The sequence below is a fragment of the Callionymus lyra genome, chromosome 3, assembly GCF_982586985.1.
Source record: "Callionymus lyra chromosome 3, fCalLyr1.hap1.1, whole genome shotgun sequence".
NCBI classification, from domain to species: domain Eukaryota; kingdom Metazoa; phylum Chordata; class Actinopteri; order Syngnathiformes; family Callionymidae; genus Callionymus; species Callionymus lyra.
In genome coordinates, this window is record NC_141820.1 from 27517256 (window position 1) to 27542093 (window position 24838).

Genomic DNA, 24838 nt, shown 5'->3' on the forward strand with positions numbered 1-24838 from the left:
CAACTCAGTCTATTCCTGAGAGCGTACATTGTGTTTTTTTGAGAATCAGCAGAAGTTTTCAGTTTGTATTCTTGGATTAAGAGTTGGTCGTTGAGTGATTTTCTCCAACAGCTTCTCGCTAACAAAACCTTCTGCCAGAACAGTAGACAAACATACCAGTGTGTTGTTCTGCAAAGACTGGAATTGATTAAAAATGTTCAATAAATGTCTTTTTGTGTTGCAGTCATGCGAAGGAACCCGTTCGTGGTGGACGGCTGCTGTCGGAAAGGGTCACGCAACGCCCTCCAGGAGCTCTACAACCCCACTCAGGTATACGTCCTTCATCTCTCTCTCTCTCTTTTTCTCTCTCACTCCGTTTGTGCTGACCTCCATCTGCTGCCATTTGTTCTCCCACTCAGCTCACTGTCAAAGTCTGTCCCAACGAGAGCGTGTGATTTCGCTGACATCGGCAGGATTCTCTTGATGTGTGTGCTTGTTTGCATTAGCTCTTGCTCTACAGGGTTATTACCGCGACACACGTTTTGGTGATCCAAAAAAATCTCATTCTCTTCAAAGTGCCGCTCGGGTTCACAAAAATCTATTTTTAAGAAAGCCTGAAATGTAGCAAATGTCAAGCGTCGATTCTCTCAGGTACAGATACTGTATAGATGGATTTAAGGTGAATTATTTTAGATGCAGGTTTGTTTCTATTGATGTTTGAGGAATGAATCCACATTATATACTAGGGCTGTTGTCAAGAGCCTGTTAAAATATGTCATTATTATTATATATTATATATATATATATTGTATTATAAAAATACATTAAGATTTCTGTGATGTTAAAAAAACGTTTTTAAAAAGATTACGAAATATATTCAACATGAAAATATTGATACAGATGAGGTTTTTTTCTTTGATGGTTCAATTAAGTCTAAAATGTGAATTGAAAATTGCCCAATGCTTTGAGTAATATGTAACTTAAAAAACATTTTTGAACAGAAAAGGAAATGATTACATAAAAACCCATTATTGAAGATTATCAAAGTAAATGTAAATTCTTTCCATATGAATCCATTAACTTGATGGAAAAATGAATAATGTCAAAAAATCACAAAAAGAGATAGTTTAACTATTCATTTGTACTGAGAATTGAAAATACGCACAAAAAGATTTGTGAAAAATGGCATTAAACTTGAAGTAAGGATAATAAAGTAGTAGTTTGGTTTGAAAATACTGAAATAAATAATAATCAATGATGGGGAGAACAAATTATTTGGTGTAAGGGTTTGGTTTGGTGTCATTAAAGCAACATTAATGTAAGTATTAAATACAAACCTTCAACGATCCATACAAGGATCAACATTTGACTAGATTAATCAACTTATCAGGAACATTGATTCATATTTTACTAGCTCGGTGTCCATATATTATTTGCACCCTAATCTCTGCACTGTCAGTCACAGCCTCCACCACAGCAGCAGTGAGGAAACAATGAGTTATTTGTGGATAAAAAAGTTAGAAACCTTCCGTCATGTTTTTACTCCTTTTGACACACAAGACCTTCCTTAGAGAGAGTCAACATGACAAGCTTCACGTGCTAATGTAGCTCAAACAACATGAATAGTGCGAGAATGTCTGATCATTGTGAAGTTCAAGGTTTTTTTCCTCTGAGCTGCTCTTAAGTTCAAACATTGTTCACCAATATAATATTAGCTTCTTACGGGTACTTTCAGTTCGCGCTGTACTTTTGAATAATGCATATGCATTTGAGGATTAAAATTACGCTTTGAGCTGTACTGCTGAATATTTAAAGACCAAGAATTACATTTTAGTGTTGGACCTTTGTTTGAAGGTTGATGGTCCAGAAATATTCTCCACTAAGAGTAGTTTTCACACGTTATTATGAGAAAAAGATCAAGTTGCCTTTTCAATTATTGATGTAACATTGAGAAAAATTATGCACCATGTGGAGATACTTTTTATTTAAGACAACTAATGTGAAACTCCGACTCACCTTCAAAATTCTTCCTCGCCAAGATGCAGTAAGTCTCATGATTATATTTGGAAGTTGTTACTTTAAAAAGTTCTCCCGCGTCGGCGAACGAGAGGTTACGAGAGCGAAGTCCAATATGACATAATAATGGTCTTCACTCCTCCTTCATTCAGCTGTAATCACGCCCCGTTTGTTTATACAACGAGTCCCTTGGAGGTGGAGAATTCTGGGATTAATGACGCACAGTGACAAACCTCAGTGTTTGACGGATCACAGCAGAGTGGGTGTGGTTATGTTAAACAAGATTTAATATCCCGAAAAATCACCACTGCATATATATTTCTAGAAGATACAAAATATTAAATGATTTGTCTTGGTGGAAGAAATGTCTCTACACTTGGGTTTCATTTATGTATCACTATATACATTGTTAAAAAAAATTGCATTTAAGAGGCCCCATTGGTGAATTTATCCAGTTAAATTCTTTACTTTCAAACGTCACATACCCTAGTCGACCTCAGGGCACTGTTGTGTCAGTGCCAGGCCACGCAGAGTTGGACAAAAAAATGAAAGGGAACATGTGTCTGGAAAGATACCAGTAACCACAAATCAGACAATGACGGAGGTAATTGGGATGCTGTCAGCCGAAGATGGCTCCACCGCCGCGGATTTACAGTCGCTCGTGCCTTTGCAGGGCGACTGTCGACGCTGTGTCGCTCTGATAGTCGTTATTTATTCCAATCGTTTTTACATTTTTTAACATTAAGTCGAGAAATACTTTCATAGTGGAGGATTCTCAAAAATTCAAAGTTGTGATGGTTTTCAACTTTAAAAATGTATTTTTTAATATGTTTGTTCTTAATATATTTCCTGTGTGTTCTTGTTGTGATTCGACACTTGAAGACAAAATATAATTACACTAAACATGCTTAAGTCTGTAAAATAAAAGAGATTCTGATCCAAAGACCCCGAGCTGGGGTGTAAGTCTGGATCAGATCAGTGATGTGAGGAGGAGCCTGACCATGAATAGATCTGAAAGTAAGAACCAGAATTTTAAAATTGATCCTGAAAGAAACTGGCAGCCAGTGAAGAGTTTTAAGGATGGGAGAAATGTGAGTTCTCCTACTAGAGCGGGTCAGAATTCTTGCTGCAGATTTCTGTATCAACTGCAGGCAAGACAGATCCTTCTTGTTTAGACATGATAATAAAATCTAACAATAGTCTAAATGAGAAAACACAAACGCATGGATTATAAAATCCAGATCATGTTGTAAGGGCTGGATTAAGGCGTGCAAAAGGGTCACATGTGGCCCCCTGACCTCAGTTTGTCCCACTCCGCCGCCACCGTTCCAAATCCATTTAACCTGAGTGTGTGTGTGTGTGTAGTTGTTGCTCGTATTAGAGAAGTCTCTGTTTATCTGCAGCTACAAGATTACCATGATTGCAGAGTGATTCAGAACATGTGGAGGTCTCACAGGCAGATTAGATTCTTCGCAGGAATCATTTTTTAAAACTCCAGAAACAGCTGCCGCCGTTTTCTGCGGCTTTGGAATCCGGCGCGAGGATCGATGCTGCAGAGGGAAGCAGCTGAGGGTGTCGCCGAAGGTGATGCTATCAACCTGACGGATCGTTCCTCTCGTCCCTGTCCTCGGGAAGGACTGACAGCCCACCTCTTCTCTGCCGCGAGTGCGCCCGTCGATCCTCGTCCTCCTCGTTTCTTGTCTACCTCGTTTTTTTTTAGCACCTTCTCCGGTTGCTTTTCCCCGGATGGTCGTCTATCACCTCCTTCCGCCACTGAGGTACACAGGGAGCTTTTAGTCGATTTCTTTTAGGCCCGAGCTCTCTCCACGTGCACTCGTTTTCCGAGGAGGATTTTTCCGACCGCTCATGTGAAGTCCCATTGATTTGTTTCTGTGTGTGTGGAGGGAGGGTTTCTGCGGCGAGGGTCAAGAGGTGTGTGTGTAGCGTGTGTGTGTGTGTGTAGCGTGTGTGTGTGTGTGTGTGAGAGAGAAGGTGATTTTATGTCTAAACAAGAAGGTGCCACTCGAAGGCTGTCAAGTGAAGGATCTATTTTTAATCTGTTGAATATAATTAACATCGGTTGTTAGCGTTTACTCACTTGTGTTCATGAGCTTTCTAAAGCTATGAAAAAAAAAACATTTAAATTTATTTAAAATAATAAAAACAGTTGATCTAAGATCTTATATGTCAGATTATACTTCACTGTCATTGAAAATATACATTTTTGTAGTCATATTCATTTAGAAATGTCCATTTTCGTATCCTATTTGTATTATTTTATTAATAAAATGATGCTCTTGATACTGTACTATATGTTTTTTTTTAATAATATGTGTATATGTATATATGTTATAAAGTATAATTTCTTAAATAAACATCATTATTAATATTGCATAAGAGCCTATAACACGTACATGTTTGCTATTACAGCGAGTCTGTTTAAGTGCCATCTCAGACAGTAGATGACATCACTCAAACCCTTGCAAGAGCCGGGGTCTAAAGCCTCCCAAAAACTGGATTTATTTGATCATTTTTCTAGTATGTCACTTGTTAAAATATACTATACAAACTGTTACAATAAAGCGAAGGACATCTTTAAAACTAACCACTATTCTTGCTAGGTTAGCTTGAGGCTAAAAAAGCTAGCCACATTCATTCTTGAAATTTACCACCCAGCAACCATAAATTAAAGAAATGATTTGACTGTATTCAACATGTCTGTTCCAAACAGATGACAAATCTAGAGTAGTTTAGTGATTATAAATCCATTAAAATGTTGGTCAAACAGCACAGCAATCATGTGGCGCCATTCTCCCATGATGCATTGTGGCCTCGGTCTATTATGTTAGAGGATAGAGAGTTTAATGTTACACTTTGAATTTTGGGTATTTTTTTTTATTAAAAGAAGGATTCTTAGGATAATTTATTCATATATACTTATATATACTCGTTTCCCCATTTATAGTTTATTTCTCCGTCTTTCTGGTTTGCTTTGAAGTTGTACGACTGCTTCCTGCTGAGCTTCTTCCTGAAGAGAATCGATTCGTAGTTTCGAGGCTGATCTTGCCAAGCTGAATCAAACCCTCCGTGTAGGGGAAAGATTTTGGTTTCTACTCTCTTGCTTCCCTGGACGCTGCTTGAGAGCACACGGGTGAGGGTCGGAACATCGATCGGTAACTGGAAAGTCTAGGCTTAAGTCCCGACAGAGGTTTCCACACTGATGAAGAACTCACGCCATCCTGACATCCCTTCTGATGGAGACGTCGTGTGTGGAACTGAAAACCAGAGATCCTCAGGCTACTCAACCGCAGAAGCACGAACCTCAAATCTGGTTAACAGAAGAGTGGCCAGCTCGCAGAGACCAGACGCTTCTGAAATGCGACAGTAGAAATGTGAGGAATTAATATCGAGATCTTTTATCCAAATGTAGCAAAACTAGAGAACACATCCCTTCTTTTCCTCTCAGACAAGGAGAAAACCGATCTTTTGTTATACTAAAATGTTTTGTTCCTCTGCAGCAGAACGGCTATAAATCGCTCAGAGGTGGTAACAAATTAATCTGAATTAAAATCTTTTTGTGTGCACTTCCAAAGCTAATAACCCCCCTGGAGGAGTCATTAAGTGAAGTCCCAGGTTTCTAAATATTCTCCATAACCACGGAAATCATCTTAATTTGCTTTTTCCACCCACGCACCAATTATTACTCCTCCTTGTTGAGAAATTACACAATGATGCGTCCACAGCTTTACTTCAGCAGCTTCAGTAAATAACCTAATGTTGGTTAATCTGTGGATGGATGGATGGATGGATGGATGGATGGATGGATGGATGGATGGATGGATGGATGGATGGATGGATGGATGGATGGATGGATGGATGGATGGATGGATGGATGGATGGATGGATGGATGGATGGATGGATGGATGGATGGATGGATGGATGGATGGATGGATGGATGGATGGATGGATGGATGGATGGATGGATGGATGGATGGATGGATGGATGGATGGATGGATGGATGGATGGATGGATGCATTGATAAATTGATGGATAGAAGGATGGTTGGATGCATGGATAGATGGAATGGTTGATAGATGGATGAATGGATGGTTGGGTGGATAGAGAGATGCATGAATAAATGGATGGATGGATGGATGGATTGATAAATGGATAGATGACTGTTTGGGTGAATAGATTGATGGATGGATGAGCAGAAGGATGGATGGATAGATGAGTGTTAGGGTGTATGGATAGATTGTTGCATGGATGGATGGATGGAAAGATAGATGGATGAATGGGTGGTTGGATGGATAGATGGATGTAAGATATATTTGTATGTGTTTTTAAGTAAGAAAGCGAGGCTGCAGTACGTTCTTTTAGAAACTCTAAGGTATTATATTGAGCGGTGAAAAGGTTTGGACACAGAGTTCTGCCGAGACCTTTGTGATTCCTCTAAGTGAAGCTTTGACATCAAGAAAGCAGATGGGAGCTCTGGTTTAGCACCTCCGGGCAGTTGGAGGAGTTCTCTTCGCCTCTCAGATGTGACGAGAATACCTCAGTGGTTGGATAAAGGCGTCCTTGTAGGAGATGAATTGCTTTTGACTTCTCTTGCATCTAAAGACTCCGGCTCTTTCCTGCTACGCAAGTAAAATCAGGATTTCCAAGGTAATTCTGTCGGGTCTAATATTCAGGCTTTAGTCCCGATCGAGCCAGAGGAGTAAAGGTCTTTGATTCAAGACTCGGGTTTCTTAAACAGGTATTTGGGATGATCGTTTTTAAACACTGTGTATTTTCAGGGGTGTAGAGATTGACGCTCACCTAAAACCACAATCCCTTAAAAGTGCTTAGTCAGCGAGAAGTTGCAGTAAAACTAGCTTACCGATACCAATGATGATCATAACAGATCCTCCTTTTTATCTTGATCTTTAAAATATATACTTTATTGAATATTGTTTTGATTGTGTAAGCGCTTTGTGAACCTGGTCTGGAAAAGCGCTATACAAATAAAAATTACTTACTTACTTACTTCTTCTTCTGGGTACTTCCAAAGATGGAGGTCAAATCTGACCAAGACTCCCCTCTCCCCTGACAACCTCTCTATTCAGTTCCCTGATCTTTCATTCGGAAATTCAAGATGTGGACTCGTATGAAATAGAACGGACTGTAACGGGTGAGTTGGATCACAGAGTTAGGTCTTATCTCAGCGGGGGGTCTTGGGTTAGAATCAACATGAGCTAAGTGCATTCAACAGGTTTCCAGAGCAGGAATTTGAGTTTTCTGCTTTTAATTTGTGACGACGATTGCATAAAGATGGACAAAACTCTCTGCTCAATAGAACACAATGTTGCCTTTTTATTGGCGTCTGTTTTAGTAAAGGCGGATGGTTTAACTGTTTTTCTGCCTTTGATGCGGGAGTATCTCGAAATTCTTTCTGTTTCATTTTCGTTATTGACAGAAATAAACACGTTAATCGAGACCTTTTCGATCGAGACTCTTACAAGACCAAGACTTAATGAGGAAAATGTACTTTGTCTCATAAAAAACAAGACTATAAAAGCACATTCTCTCACTGAAAGTCCAGGTGGAGGTCCATCATTACTTCATATGTTAAGTATGTATGAAGTGTTTCTCTTTGGCCTGAGGCTAGAAAGATTCACATCCTGAGTGACTTCTCTTGTGTAGTCATAGTTTTAAGAGCGGAACTTTAAGGAGAACAGTTGACGTGTCTGCTGGAAGAAGAAGATCTCATAGAGACCTGCTTCTTCCATAGATGTCATTCGAGTCCTCGTTGAAGTCCTGCCGCTCATCTGAGAACTGATGTTCAGGACAGTTTAAAATGCAGACTCTTGACCACAGAGAGACCGGACATACCGTACCATCATTGTTGCAGTGGGGAGGAGCAAAGCAACACCTCATAAATGAGTTCAGCCAGCAGAGCGACGGCAGGTGTCCGCCCTGTCGGACAATAACGCTTCACCAGCTGCACATTTCTCAAAAAACTTTTTATTGCCGCGCCTCCTATCCTGCACTTGGTAGTTGATGGCAGATTATACCGATACAAGGACTGGCAGCGACTTAAAGGCTCCTTCAGCAGCTGCATGGTTGCTGCTCAGACCTCAGGTGTGTGTGTGTGTGAGTGTGTGTGTGTGTGTGGGGGGGATAAGTAGAAGACAAAGAGATCTGAGGCAGGCCTGTTATTGTCTCTGGAGGCTTTAGAGGTGAGAGAGAGAGAGAAGGAGAGAGAGAGAGAGAGAGAGGGATGTGGAGGAGAGACGAAGGATGCACCGAGAACTCCGTCCTGCTGCGTCAAGTTCAGAAACAGAATCGTCTCGCTGTATGATCTTGACTTTACAAGGTTGTTTTAGCGCCGCCATGAAAGATTCACCGTGTTCACCAAAGTATTAAGGCAGGGGAGCTTTCTTTCAATCCTTTTGTTCTCCAGGATTCCGAGGTCCTCGTGCTGGGTTGATTTATCCGACTTCCACGGGTCAATATATATTTAGCCTCTCTTGGTAAAATATGTTTTATTGTTTCGCGTTCATAACCACGATACCGCACGGATTTATTACGGCAGAAATAGCTCAACACGGACAGCGAACAACAACCCTTTACTTATACTCAACAGATTTTTGATAAATATCTTCTTCAGGAGAGTAAATCCAAGGCTGACCTGATGAAAAAGTGGTTTGGTTTCTTGGAAGGAAATCATGTCACTAAACTACATAAATAACTTCTTCTTTTTTTCATTAGAATGAGCAGCAAACACTGATCAAACTTCCGGAAATATTGAAATGTCACGACATATTTTAGTTTGTTGCACATTTTTGATTAAGTCAAATTGAAATTTGCTACTTTTTACTTTAAACAAAAGGGAACCTCATCATAATAAAACTTTTACTCACGTGCAATTCTAACTTCACTCATCTTCTACTCACCCTCATGTCGACTAAGGGTTGGGATAATTTTCAGAGTAAACTGTTTCTTTTTAGAGCTATAGACAAAAATGTTTGTTCCTTTTAATGTAGCGACTGGAGCTCAGTTGTCTTCATCTTCATCTTCGTCCAAAAAGACACTTAAAAACATCCAAATACCTCTGTGGTGCTCGTCTGTGACGTCCATCTTGTATTGAAAAATCGACTATGAGGAATTGTGACAGAAAAAATTAAAGGTAACAGTCGCTACATTAAAATGAACATACATTTTGTCTGATTACTCTGAAAATAATCCCAAACCTTAGTCGACATGAGGGTGAGTAGAAAATGAAAAAAGTTCGAATTTGTGTGGTGTTGTGTTTGAGTTGTGCTGATTGCCACAATTCTGTGAGTCGAGGGAATAGACTTTTTTCGTGTAATTGGACAAAATGACAGACAGACTACTTTGAATGGTACCAGATTTATTTTGTTACTGCCCTCCACTTCCTCTCCTGCTCATGCTGAGCTGAATTTATGAGGTATCATCCCCAGTTTTGTGTCAAAACTCACACAAAAGGTAGAAGCGTTTTGGTATTAGGGAGCCAATTCTTTCGCAATCTGGTGAAGATCGGACTCACTCCTACTTGAGTTGTACAGACATCACAAAGCTGTGCGACCCACGCTGGTAATGGGGCAGCAGGTCGGTCCGACAGAGGGACCCATGTAGCTGAAACTCTCTGTGTCTGGATAGAAACCACTAATGATCCGTTTGAAAATGACTCGCCTCAAACGTTCTGAGCCTCTCTCCGTTACTTCTGTTTGGACTTGAAGGATTGTTTTGAGAGACTAAACACAGAAGCGGTCGTGGGTTGTGGAGAATCTTAACAGGCGTCACTGAAACGCGTGTTTCTTATGACCTTCGGATGCCGGAACGACTGCAGAGGATTGAGGAGAAAAACATGTTTCTTCTGGATCTTTGACCCCCTTCGGGAGACGGAGACGAACAAGATAGGACTGAAGTCCTTTAAAGGAAGAGGAAGAAAAAGTTTGATTCCTTTGAGGGAAAGTGGGAGCAGCCTGTTATTATCTCGTCTGAGACGCCGTAATTACAATCTTCAGACACCGGTTCGGGAACAATGACCTCTGCACACGCACGATTACAGAATAGTTAAGACGTTTCATTCCTGACGTTTGAGAGAAAGATTGTCACTTTCATTGTGCTTTCGTCGGTTTACTCGTGTTCACCAGAAGCAACGTTCTTCACTGGATCTGAGGCGGAAAGAGTGGATTTAAACATGTGGGCGTGACTCTTACACAGGACGTGTCTTGTTCCCTTTACATGAAAAACAGGGCAGAGAGATGATGACAAAAAACATTAACACAATCATTTAGACTTAAGTCGAAATCACGACGACAATCAGATGAGAATTAGCTTTAATAATAATACAGTAGATTGTTTCTTTATTGCACTTGTTTCATATTTAAACAAGTGGCTTTTGAGCTCTGATTTAAAAGTAATAAGTTCAAGTTCCTGATGGGTTGTGGGAGTGGGTTCCAGAGATTTAGGGTCGGCTGCAGGGAAATTCCAGATTGTATTCAACATAAAAAAAAAATAAAAAAAAACATGTTTAAGCAAAACAAAACATATAAGTAAGTAGTAAGTAAGTAAGTAAGTCATTTTTATTTGTATAGCTCTTTTCCAGAACAGGGTCACAAAGCGCTTAAACAATATAAACAATACTCAATAAAGTATATACTTTAAAGATCAAGATAAAACTGATAACACAACAGGAGTTCCAGAAAATCAAGGAAAAGCCTGAACAAATAAAAACGTCTTAAGATGTTTCTTGAAGGAGTCAGTAGATCATCAAGCGCAAAGAGAGAGGAAGATGATTCCAAAGCTTAGGAGCAACAGCCTGGAAGTTTTATCATCCCAATAAAACAGCCCAGAATAGCTATAATAACGATGATTAATATTTCTCATTTCCTCTTCAGATAATGTTTTTTTAGTAGAGAACTAAAAGAGAGCGAAATAAAGGCAAAAAGAATCGTTTTTATGCTGATATTTTTATAATCTTTCATATTTCCTGTGTTTGCTTGTAAGCTAACTCTTGTGATCTTTCACACGCACAGTTTTATAAATAAAACTACGGATTTGGCTGGAAGTGAAAATCTCCATTTTCAGATGCTCTTCACTCTTCGCTCTTTCATGGACGCCTGACAACAGCCTCCGGTGGCGTCTTGTGTGTGCGACAGTCAAGGATCTGATTCCGTCGACCTCTTGTCCGATCATGACTGCTGCCACTGACTGTTGCTCTAAATCTCTCTCTCATGGCGATGCCTCACTTCATGTGCGCCGTGACGTGAAGTATGTTAGTTTGCGTAGCAGGAATGTGGAGGGCGTCGACACTGTGTTCATTCATCAAACTTCATGAATCCCTGGATTCACAGGCCGGAGCATCAACGAGCAGGTGGAGCACACAAACCATCCGTAATCACCGGGTTAAACATCGTCCAGATCAAAAAGCCAATCACAGAAGAATGTTTGCTTTTAGGGAAAGATTTGCTCCAGGAATTTCAAACATTTCCGTCAAGTCATTTAACCGTCAGTGATTTTTTTAAAAAGGCCTTGAGCACACAGACACCTTTTTTAATCCCATTCCTTTTCACCGTAGAAAAAAAGTGAGTAAGGCGGAGCTACTGGAAAATGATGTTGTACAGAAGCCATGTTTGATGGGTTTGTGTGTGCAAGAATCTAGATTACGATTCGCATCACAGTACAGTGGCAATGATACGATATATATTGCGTTAAATTGCAATACTGTAGGAAGAATATTTGTGGTATTGCTCGAGTACTTGACTCTGGTATTGCGGAATTTACAGATTTCCATATGATTTTCGATGAAGTCGTAACTGCGTGTTTTTGCATTTGTTTTAAAACAAAAATATGACCAAACAGCGTTTCGTGTTGACTGTATCCTCTCGTCCTCAGTTATTGCCGTGATCTAGCTGGATTACATTTTTTCGTAGAAGGTGAAATTGTAACACAAAATCAACTGTTAATATTTGCCTGTTCATTTTAAATCTATTATAATGTTTTTCACATACTTTATAGAAATAAGTACTTTGATAAAAATAAAATATGATTTCAAAGTCTACTTCTACAAAAAACTGAAAGAAAAAAATTATTATTGATTGAATACTGTTAGATATCTTACATTTTAAAAAATAAGAAAAATATTGCAATATTTATTTGTGTCGATATTTTCTTTCAGCCCTACTTGTCAATGGCCTCCAACACTTATTAGCGCCTGAACCCAGCCTGCACAGATGGACGACAGCTCTTCATTATCTGTTTGTTAGCGCGAGTATTCATCGTATCGTCATATCCTGTCTATCAAAGGAAGGCCCGAGGAAGAGGAGGCAGCCAAGCAGAAACTCAGCAGGATTATAATGATCAATTTACGCAGTTGGAAATTGTCCCGATGAACGTCAAAGTTGGCAAAAAAAAATACCAGTGCAAATATATTTTCATTCGGCGCTCCGGCAGGAGGAAGAACAAGTGATAACTCCATCTCTACGTCGAGCTTCACATCACAGTAGAAGTAGAGAAAGATGTTAAAGTACGTGTCGTGAACGTCGACTGTTTAAAGTCATGGATCACCTCCCGCTAACTTGTCAAAATACCCAGAAAACTGACTTGTTGAACTCGGGTTTCAAAAGATATAGATCATTAAATGATGACTCCCTGCTTTGACCTTATCATTGTGACCCCTGCCTCTCACCCCAAGTAGCTGGGATGTCATCCAGTTTTAAAAGAAGTAGTTTAAACTGAAAGGTGCTCAGAGAATGGGTGGTCATAATGTTTTGGCTGTAGTGTTTAAGGGTGATCGAAGATGTTGTCCCGCTGATGTATTTGATCATAAAGTGGTCCTTGTCCAGAACTTCTCTCTAAGCATTAAATCACAGCTGCATGAAAATATCTTCACGGGTTCATAACTCCAGACGTCTGTGGGCGAGTTATTTCCAGCCCCATGAATATGAAGCGGCAGCAGAGAGAGCAGCTTGTTTCCGACGCTGAACAAACACTCGGACAGGTCTTTCCAGGATCGGCGCTGGTGGTCCTCAGCCTCAGCTGATCGGATGGAATGTGGAGGGACGGAGCTTTACTGTCAACATTGTTGAGCTTTTTTTTTTTTTAATGGAAGGTCTCAGTGTGCGTCGCTCCCGACCCACAAATAATTTCAGTGTTTCGGTCGTGTTACACTGGCGGCTTTCTTTCCTGCTCCTCATGAATGTGAGTCTGTGAGCCGAGAGAGACAGGCTGCCATCAGTGTGTGTGTGTGTGTGTGTGTGAGACGCTTTGATGAGTATTATTGATCTCCCTCCACATTCGGCTCACAGACAACAGCTGATGCAAACACACAACAAAGTGTAAATGAAAGATCTGCTTTTGAGTAAAAAAAAAATCCCGAAAAAATCTTGGAAGGTTGTCTGAGAATAAATTTACATTTTTTTGTCCAAAATAGAAACTTCTGAAACAAGAAACACAACCAGCCAGCATGGCTTTGATTTGTCCAGGCAGAGTTCCAAATCTGTCATTGATAGCAATGAGCTCAATGGGACGGCAGGTGTTCTTTTGGGAACCCTGTCGCACATAAAACCATCTAAAGTAGCGTTCACACAAAACACACGTCGTTGTCTCAAGTCCATCCAATAAAAGTTGTAGTGTTCATCTTTCTTTTTTTTTTTTTTGGTAACGGACAGAGAGATTAACGGCAACAATCGCATGAGCTCAATGTCGGAGGTAGAAAAGAGCTGAGCCAAAATGCTGATTTTATTATAATTTTAAAAACCTTTTTCACTGATACAGAGTCGTTCAGATCCTATAGGGATTTGGTTGTGCAAACAAAAGCCATATATATTTTTTAAAGGATAATTAAGTGATGATTTTTTTAGGGTAAATTAACTTGTGGGACCAAGTTTCAGTACCTGTTCCTATTCATGTGTATGCAGTCTGGAAACCTGAAGAGAAGTTTTATTGTTTTAGGTTTTTCATTTTTTATACAGTATTTGAAGAGGTTTTTTTTAAGGTTTTTTACAACTAGCAGGAGACTAGTGAGCAGACCCAGACAGTGTCTTCACTCATGTCTTTAGAGCAGAGCCGGGCTATTAAAATTCCTCGAGGGCCACATTATATGCCGTGACTGTTATACGGGGCCGAGCCAGGAGATGGAGGAAGGGACTAATAAAGAATTTGAAATGACGGGATCACTTAAAGAAATAATAATAATAAAGGGACCTTTTCAGACGAGCTTTAGTCTTAATCGTATTGTATATCATTTCATTTGTTTTAAGTAATTTTCTAAAGAAAAATAAAAAAATCATAATACACTAGAAAGAGTGCATTTCCAGAAGAAAATGCAGTGTGAATGCTGACCCTGCTGTGCTGTGGAAGTAGTAGTAGAATTAGTATTTAAAGTAGAAGAAGTGGAATTAGTAGTAAAAGTATAATAAGTGGAATTATTAGTTAAAGTAGAAGAAGTGGAATTAGTAGTAAAATAGAAGTAGTAGAAAATTAAAAGTGGTAGTAAAATTAGAAGTAGGAGTAGTATTAGTAGTAGAAGTAGTAGTGGAAGTATTAGTGGAGTTAGTAGTTAAAGTAGAAGTAGTAGTAGTATTAGTAGTATAAGTAATAGTGGAATTATTAGTGGAATTAGTAGTTAAAGTAGAAATAGAAGTAGTAATAGTAGTGGAATTAGTAGTTAAAGTAGAAGTAGAAGTAGTATTAGTAGTGGAAGTAGTAGTAAAGGTAGTAGTAGTAGGTCAAAGTGGAAGGAGTTGAAACATGAGTTGAAGATTTTCCCCATTGAAATGAATGGGGTAGAAAAAGAGGAATAAAAGAAAGAGTGGAAAAGACAAAAGAAAGCTAGAACATAGCATTTCGGAAACAAGCTGAATTGATAAAAGTTTGAACGGTTCAAATCGGATAAAATTTGTGGGAGGAGAAGCGGCACAAAGTTTAGGTCAGAAGAAAACAGGATCTCAATTGTGTGAATGCTTCCCAGCACAATTACATCAAGTGCAAAAATACATGTTGGTATGCCATAAAATACATTTTGAAATATTTAATTTTATATAGATTTCATCTAAAAGAAATTGATAAAATTCACTAAGAAAAATATAAAAAGTGTATACCCATAAACAGGAAGAAAAGTAGAGAATAAAAGTCTTGAACAAGTTATATGTACATAGAGTTGAACTGTTGACTTTTATAGTACAGTTGGACTGGTGGAGTCAAAGGGCCACACTTTTCCCAGGTCCGTCCTAGAGTGTGACTCAACGCAAAGAAGGAGCATCTTTGTTTCTCGCCTCGCCTCGCCTTGCTAGAACCTTGACCAGCGCGAGGAGACGAAGCCTGACCGAGCGTGTCATGTAAAGCCTCTGACGACCGCCGCCCTCGTGACTCGCTCGCATCCGAAGCCGGTCCACGCCGGCGGGGAGTTACCGTGACGACGTGCGGATCAGCTCGGACGCTAATGACAACCCGTTTCCCTCGCGGGAACCCGCTCGGCGTGTCCAGAGGTCGACGACCTCCTCCGCTGATTGCATCGACACCCGTCCGTCCTCCAGATGTAAACACCAGATTTGAGCGGCTCGGGGAAGATGAAAGCGGAGCTGAGCGGGCGATGATACGCCGCTCTTTTATCCTCGCCGTAATGATCCGGCGTCATTCGGTGGCGATGCCATGATTCCGGCTGAATGAAAAATGGGAGATTTTCATCAACAAAAGAGCTTCTTTTCACTCTACTTTTGATGTGTCGGCGTGAGCGCGAATACAGATGAGAGGGGCTCACAAAGAGAGGTGGGGGGGGGGGGGCGGCAGACCGTCGTGATCCATCATGGTCCGTCAGCAAATGTGCCAGAGACGTGTTTGATGGAGAATGATGGAGGCAAGAGAAGCAGGAGAAAGGTGTTGATGTAAGAGTGTTACAGGTTGATCAGTTTTGTCACTGCGCTGTCTTTGTGTTCAGGTGTTTCGACTAAGATTCTTATTTCGTCCTCACGTCTAAACCCCGAATCTTATCATAGTTTTTCCTTAGCAAGAATGTTCGTTGTAACACTATCGCTGTTGACTCTTTTCATTGTTTCCCATACATTGATGAGATCATGGCTACCAACGGAAATGATGATGAAATATTTCCGTCATTGGGCCTTCATCATGTGACGAACAGATGGGTGTTCAGGGCCTCGCCGCTCTCTCGCCCTGGGCAGCTGGGACATCCTTCAGACCAAAAAAAAAAAAAACGTGGTGGAAAATGAATGTAAATAGATGTTGGTTGTAGGCGTGTGAGAAAATATCATGTAGCTCATGTAAACATTGCTATGTTTTATTTGTATCAATTTTTTTGTGGCTTTTAAATCATGTTCAATTGTTTATCATGGTCCCTATATGGTAAATATTTAGAAAAGTAGTAGTATAAGTCGTTTTTTTTTTTTTTGTTTTTTTACAATTAACTTAATATTCCCAGCGTTTGTTAATTTTTGTGTTGCAATTAAAGTTGCGGCCGCTAGATGGCAGTGGTCATAATGTCCTCCGCAGCTAAAGGAACAATGAAGTCAAGCAAGATCCCAGCGATTACTGAGGATGAGAGGATACAATAGACACCAGTTGTTTTTATGTTTTTATGTTTTGACATATTTTGTTTGCAAAACAAGTTAAAGCAGTTACGACTCAAGAGTCATGTGGTCTGTAAATACTGCAACACCAACAACAAACTGGAGAGTCGCAATATATCGTATCGATGGCCGTGTGTCGAGACTCGTACTTTATCGCCAGATTTTTGCCAATACACACGCCTAGTTGGTTTTGCGTATATATGAACCATTGTTGTGGGTTTGTTACAGTGACGTGTGCTGAGGTCCATGGACGGTAAATCACTGACTCCTCTAGTGTTAGATTTATAAATATATAAACACAAAAGTTTAGATTATTCAATTTACCTCTGGTTATTTCAAATCTCTGCAGCTTTCTTCACACACACACACACACACACACACACACACACACACACACACACACACACACACACACACACACACACACACACACACACACACACACTGCACCCTCCCTGTGTCGTTTGTCACAATACGACAGAACACATTTCAAAGTATATATGAAAGTACAAAAACACAGATTTCACGTTTCAACGTTTTTGTAAGTTCTTAATACTTTAATAAATAAAAAAGGTTTTTAGGCCAAAAAATCTTAGTTTCTTCTGATAATTGTTTTTCTTCCTAAGATACTTTTTCAAAAGCCTCATTTTCCTTTATGTTTAAAAGTCTCTCGAGCTCAAAGGCGATGGTTCGCTCCTGTATTCGAATAGGAAATATGCAGACTCAGCAATTTCAACAATAATAAAAAATAAAGATTGGTGGACAAATATTCATATCCGTTATTGTTGGTCCTTTTTTTTGTCACAAATCGCCTGATCTTGAACTTCCAGGTTCGTTAGCATGTTAGCTCTGTCGTGTATTTAAAGGACAACCATTGATTTAACTTTTACCGATGTTAGCAAACATATTAAAAAACTCGCTTTTCCTCACAAGTTCCTTCACACTCCAGTTAAAAGTGCAGCGAAACACTTCATGGTCGCGTTCACATGTGTGCAGACGTGACTCGGGCAGGAGACTCAAACACGTGCTAACGTATCAGTCGCCCACGGTCGCTGCGGTTCTGCTTCTCACTGAAAGGACGCGCTTGTTCCGAGCGAGGAATTATGCAAAGGCGCAAACAATCAATTAAGATTCCGTGAGGAAGCGGAGGAACAGCCCTGGAGGCGAAATAATCAACCGGGGAAAAAGAAAACATTCCGACTTTTTCCGATCCGAAAATCAAGCCTCCTTTCGTTCTCTCTGGAGGTTTTCGATGAAGTTCTGAAGAACATCCCAACATGCGGAGCATTTCAATGAGACCGGAGATGAGTTCGCTGAGTCACATGAATACTGAACGACAACAACATGGTTACATAAAAAACACAACAATTGACATTTTCCACTCGGCAATGATTAAAACTTCCGTCTCTGTGATTCCAGCCGGAGTTCTCGGGGGCCGCCATCCTCCACCAGACCAGGAGGGACCAGGTGGTGGACGCCTGCCGGGTCAACAGCGCGTCCAGTCGGAAGCGGCGAGTTCTGACGCCGGCCGACCTCAAGCACCTGGTGGTGGACGAGGACCACGAGCTCATCTACTGCTACGTCCCCAAAGTGGCCTGCACCAACTGGAAGAGGGTGATGATGGTGCTCACGGGCCGCGGCAAATACAGGTGCGGCAGCAGGTCCAACTATTTTTATGGACGTTAAAACTGCAAAAATAACCTTTGTTATAACATGTTATAATAAACAGGACCACATTTAATATTTGTAATAAACAAACATGCAAAATAAATCTATGATGGCAAGTTTCAGGTAGTATTTAAGGTAATTTAATAATAATTACAACAATATTTTAAGGTTATATGTTGCTCATCTAAATACAAGCAAATATCTGAGGGGGTTGATGGTATAGATACTATAGTTTTTTAATATCCAAATACGATATTTTAGTATCAATTCTTTTTTGAGTTTAAATACTTTTGACATGCCTATAAAAAAAGAACTGTATAAATACATAACTAAATGTTGATATGAATAATTATATCAATTAATAAATATAAGAATGTTGAAATCAATACATTTTTTCTTTTTTTTTCTGTGGATTTATACATTTATTACTCATTTTAGGTTTGTTTATATGTACATTTAGTTGTTTACTTATTTTATTTTTGAAAATGTATCTAGTCACATATTTATACCTTTGACTTTTTATTCATTTTAGTTTTTCTACTTTTTTGTCTTTTATTTATTTTGACATTTTCATATTTGTTCAAACATTTATTCATTTATTAACAATTATGGGATTTATTGTGTGCGATAAATGCTTTTATTGGAGATGCAGGAAAACAAGTGAAAAATAAAATGTACCAAAAAAAACAGTTTATAGTGATTTAAGAAAGTGAACTAGAATCAAAACAGGGCACAGACGTGGAAAAAAAGGTGATCTTCGTTGGAAAAGATTGAAGGTTCACATGCGGGTTCAGTCCTGAGCGACTACTTTTTGATGTCGTGTCGCGATGCAGTCGAGTCTGCACATTGATTTCGAGTTAAACATCGATCCAACCCTCCTTCTCGCCGTTGGTTCTCACAGTAGGTCAGTGTAACACTAAACCCTCTCATTTCTTGTAAAGCTGGATCACCATCTGGCCAGAAGTCTGGCATCTGCTTCGTTTCCTACGCTCTAAATTAAACATGTTTTGTAAGTCCAGCTGTGCGTGCGACCGTCAACAGACCACGCAGAGAGACCGACAGGAAGTCTCTTGACAAAATAAAGCGACGAGGAAGTCGCTAACCATGACTGTACTCTTAAAGAATAAACATATATATTTACAAATAGTAAAGTAAATGTATCTAAATCACACGTGTTAAACTGGTCCAGAAAAGGGCCGAGACGGTGCAGGTTTTGTATCCAACCAGTCAAGCACAGATAGTTGAACCAATCAGGCGTCTGAATACAGTAATCAATTGATTGTCAGTCAGGTGTTGCTTGTTTAAGCCGACACCTGATTGGTTAACTCATGTGTGCTTGACTGGTTGGAACAAAAACCTGCACCGTCTCGGCCCTTCTCTGGACCAGTTTGACGCCCCTGACCAAAGCGTTCATGAACACCTGCATTGACCTGACACTTCTTCTCCGTGCTCCTCAGCGACCCGATGGAGATCCCCTCGAACGAAGCCCACATCCCCTCCAACCTGAAGACGCTGAACCAGTACAGCATCGGCGAGATCAACCACCGCCTCAAGAACTACCTGAAGTTCCTGTTCGTCCGCGAGCCCTTCGAGAGGCTGGTGTCGGCGTACCGCAACAAGTTCACCCTCAAGTACAACTCCTCCTTCCACAAGCGCTTCGGCACCCGGATCGTGCGGCGCTACCGCAAGAACGCCACGCAGGAGGCCCTGGTCAACGGCGCCGACGTCAAGTTCAAGGAGTTCGCCGAGTACCTGGTGGACCCGGCGACCCAGCGCGACGGCCCGCTCAACGAGCACTGGCAGACGGTGTACCAGCTGTGCCACCCGTGCCACATCCACTACGACCTGGTGGGCAAGTACGAGACCCTGGAGGAGGACGCCAACTACGTCCTGCGGCTGGTGGGGGTCGGGGAGAACCTGCGCTTCCCGAGCTTCGCCAAGTCCACCCGGACCACGGACGCCATGACGGCCCAGTTCTTCAGCAACATCAGCACACAGCAGCAGATCCAGCTCTACCAGCTCTACAAGTTGGACTTCCAGATGTTCAACTACACCACGCCCGGCTACCTGCGGCTGGACTAGTGGACCGAGCCGGGACTCCTAGATCGGCGGTTAGCGACGCGCGGCCATTTGTTTTTTAGAAACTGTCCTCTGGACTTACAGGCGTTAGGTCTGATTTTGATATTTATGTGTCCGTGGAGCCGTTCGGCGGCGTGAGAAGATGTCACCTCAGACTGAGGAGGGTTTCGTGGAGGACGAGAAGGACCGAGGCGCATGCGGTGAGAGACGTGGAGTGAAGCAGGTCTTCAACGAGGGTGTCGCAAGTTATTCTCAGAGGACGGGACTGGACGTGTGGGGGGGGTGGGGTCCGACGACGCCCCCCTGTGTTGAAAAGAAGGAAAAAAAAAAACTGCTGATAAATTAGGCTGCTTCAGATTCTGCAAAGCTACGAGCAGCCTTGCACGCGCCCTGACCCCCAATGCATCGTGGGAAACTCAGCTAATCTCCCATTACCCCTGATCAATAGAGGAACACCGTTAAATTGTAAAACACATTTCATGTCCAACGCGGCCCCCGGGGGGGGGGGGGGGGGCACGTCGGCCTCGAGGCCGGGACTGGCTCACTCGCCTGCCTCGAGGTCGGCCGTCTTCACCTCGGAAGAACCTTTTCGACGTGTCGTTCAGACCGTTTTTTAATATGAATGGAAAATGCCTTTTCGCTCTCAAGGACCGCCAGACCAGAATCCTGCTGTACCGGAACCGAGGAAGTGCTTATCAATCACCGGCTGCATCACCAAACATCCTTAACGTTTAACGCAGCGTAATGTATGTTCAAGAGTCCCAGACTGGGCTCAACTTTGTGAAGGTTTAAACAGGCACTGGATCTCATAACCGTCCTCCCTCCCACTCCCACTCCCCCCCCCCCCCTCACCCTTCCCTCCCCCCCGATGATCCAAGCAGACTTTAGTAACTTAAATCCTTTTGTCTTCATGCTGATTTTGTTATGACTGTCTTTTAAAACATTGCTGCGAGCAGCAATGACAAAGGATTATTTAAAAATTGTTGATTAAATAAGAATGATTTAATACGTCTGTCCCTCGACTGATTTTTTTTAAAAAAATTGAATAAACTTTTCTCGAGAGATTTCCTGACAAAACGAACATCATCAACTCAAACATGGTTTGTATGTGATGGGAAATCCTGAGCTAAAGTATGTTCATCAAATGTACATATCCATATATTATAATATTCTCTCACTGATGGTACTTCGTACACACTAACCCTGAGTCCTTCAAGTTTGTGTTTGGTGGAAAACTTTGCAGGAAGATAATTAACAACTTGTGAAATTGCAGGGAAGATATAACAGTGAACTAAAAGCTCTTCTTCTTCAGAAATAAGTCGGACACACCAGAAAACTATTATACTTTTTCATTTGCATACAAGTAAAAGTGTGACTTTAAACCAGATCTGATTTCTATTCTTCGTTTAAGTAAAAAGTCTCAAGTCCCATTCCTAACCTGAGATTATACTATAATAATATTGTAACGCTTTTTAAATAGTTTTATAAATAGGCAGAATTGTAATTTATAGATTTAAAAAGTGAAAAAAATTGCACTTTTTGTTCCTACTTTAAGTAGCATTCTCTCTCTGGCGATCTCTGCAATTTTGGCAATGAAATATGAGCTTTATTTTACGTTGTTACTGATGTATGCAGCTTAAAATTAATTAAAAACAATCTAAAACAATTATTAAATATGTTTTTAAACTTGTTAATTATGTGAAATGTTTCTAAAGTCAAAAAAGTTATTTTAAAATTGAATAGAGATATTTTTATTTGATCGCGGTAGATTGTTAAGTCCAAATATTTCACTTTTGAGTCATGCCAACTATGTTCAACAATGTTTGGGTTCGTTTCCATGAAGTGCAATTTGTTTCAATTCTACAAACCTTATGTTGTGTTCTGTCAGTATTATTTTGGGGATAAATTGTGTGAGTGAGTCGGCGTGCAGGAGGTCAGCCAGGTGAGTTCAGGAGCAGAGAACACCAGCAGGCGTTCACAACAGAGGACAGAGTGGGCGTCAGGGTCGTCTCTGAGACGCAGAAACACAAGATAACCAAGTCTCACCACGCAGACGCCGATAACCGTCCCGTCAGCCGCCGACTGCCCACGTCGTCTGTATCTCCTGCAGTGTGATGGATTGGACTCAATGTCAAGGTTAATAACTGCAGTCTCATCACAGCCGGACAGACTGTGGTCTGTGGTGTAAGCAGGGAACACAAGGAGCCGCAATAAAGTGTTACGACGTCATCACACCTGAAGGTCCACGACATGCTGAGTCAACATTCAGAGGCCGCTGGAGTTAGAGATGACTTTGATATCAAAGTATCACTCCGTTTAAAATGTCCTCGGATGGATGGATGGATGATGGATGGATGGATGGATGGATGGATGGATGGATGGATGGATGGATGATAGATGGATGGATGGATGGATGATAGATGGATGGATGGATAGTTGGATGGATGGATGATAGATGGATGGATGGATAGATGGATGATAGATGGATGGATGATGGATGGATGGATGGATGGATGGATGATGGATGGATGATAGATGGATGGATGGATGGATGGATGGATGGATGGATGGATAGATGGATGATAGATGGATGGCTGATAGATGGATGGATGGTTGGATGGATGGGTGGATGGATGGATGGATGGATGGATGGATGGATGGATGATGGATGGATGGATGGATGGATGGATAGATGGATGGATGGATGGATGGATGATAGATGGATGGATGGATGGATGATAGATGGATGGATGGATAGTTGGATGGATGGATGATAGATGGATGGATGGATAGATGGATGATAGATGGATGATGGATGGATGGATGGATGGATGGATGGATGGATGGATGGATGGATGGATGATGGATGGATGATAGATGGATGGATGGATGGATGGATGGATGGATGGATGGATGGATGGATGGATGGATGGATGGATGGATGGATGGATGGATGGATGGATGGATGGATGGATGGATGGATAGATGGATGATAGATGGATGGATGATAGATGGATGGATGGTTGGATGGATGGGTGGATGGATGATGGATGGATGGATGGATGGATGGATGGATGGATGGATGGATGGATGGATGATGGATGGATGGATGGATGGATGGATAGATGGATGGATGGATGGATGGATGATAGATGGATGGATGGATGGATGATAGATGGATGGATGGATGGATGCATGGATGGATGGATGGATGGATGATAGATGGATGGATGGATGGATGATGGATAGATGGATGGATGGATGGATGGATGGATGGATGGATGGATGGATGGATGGATGGATGGATGGATGGATGGATGGATGGATGGATGGATGGATGGATGGATGGATGGATGGATGGATGGATGCAAGGATGGATGGATGGATGGATGATAGATGATGGATGGATGGATGATGGATGATAGATGGATGGATGGATGGATGGATGGATGGATGGATGGATGGATGGATGGATGGATGGATGGATGGATGGATGGATGATAGATGGATGGATGATAGATGGATGGATGGATGGATGGATGGATGGATGGATGGATGGATGGATGGATGATGGATGGATGGATGGATGGATGGATGGATGGATGGATGGATGGATGGATGGATGGATGGATGGATGGATGGATGATAGATGGATGGATGGATGGATGATAGATGGATGGATGGATGGATAAACTTTATTATGTTACAGTCGAAAACTTTATTTGTAACAGTTTCTATCTATCGCGTGTTAAGTTCAAGAAACAATATCTAACTAACAAAAACAGCTAATCTTTGTAGGGACGTGCCTGCTTCAGACCTCGGCTCCTGCCAGGGTTTGAGAGTGACATCATCTGCTGTGTCTGATGTCACTAAACGAAACAGCGTCTTAAAAAAGAAGATTGAATTGTTGCATGGTGGTATGTCAAACTGCAGGATGGACATGATGATGACTCTCATACAAGAAATGATACTAATATAAATATACTAATAATACTATTATTAACCCTCGTGTTATCTCTGGGTCAAGGTGACCCAGTTGCACGGAAACAAATATGTTTGTGGTATCCCTTGTGTTGTCTCTAGGTCAAAGTGAACAACCTCCACCACTGCATGTGTATCTATGGAAATCAAGGAGTTATTTCACCTTGACTTAGAGACAACACAAGGGATACCACAAACACTTTTATTTTCGGGCTTCTGGGTCACCTTGACCCTGAAATGATAGAAGGGTAAAGAAAAGCATGTAGTACAGTATAAAGAGCATCATTGTAATTAAGAAATGATGAAAATGTGTATTTAAAAAAGTCATTATTTTAATGATTCATGTTAAATGTTTACATATATAAAGTTTCTTTCTTCAGCACCAATCACACACTGATGGGAGTAGGCTGTGACGCAGCTCACCATCAGGAGCAGACGGAGTTAGGTGTCTTGCTCAGGAGCTGGGATTGAACCAGCAACTTCTTAGACAACCACACTATTGTATTTTCTCCTCTAGTTCTT

The 24838-nt window shown here is 41.1% G+C and overlaps 1 protein-coding gene across 2 annotated transcripts in view; it reads left to right on the plus strand.

Annotated features, from left to right (window-relative positions):
- The window catches only part of chst11 (carbohydrate (chondroitin 4) sulfotransferase 11), a 74404-nt gene extending 53061 nt beyond the window's left edge, over positions 1-21343 (plus strand). For both annotated transcript variants that reach the window (XM_087787346.1, XM_087787345.1), the window contains exons 2-4: positions 224-309; positions 18008-18237; positions 19714-21343. In XM_087787346.1, coding sequence (XP_087643472.1) covers positions 224-309; positions 18008-18237; positions 19714-20338 — 941 coding nt within the window. In that variant the 3' untranslated portion in view covers positions 20339-21343. The remainder of the gene's footprint in view (positions 1-223; positions 310-18007; positions 18238-19713) is intronic.
- Positions 21344-24838: the final 3495 nt, after the last annotated feature.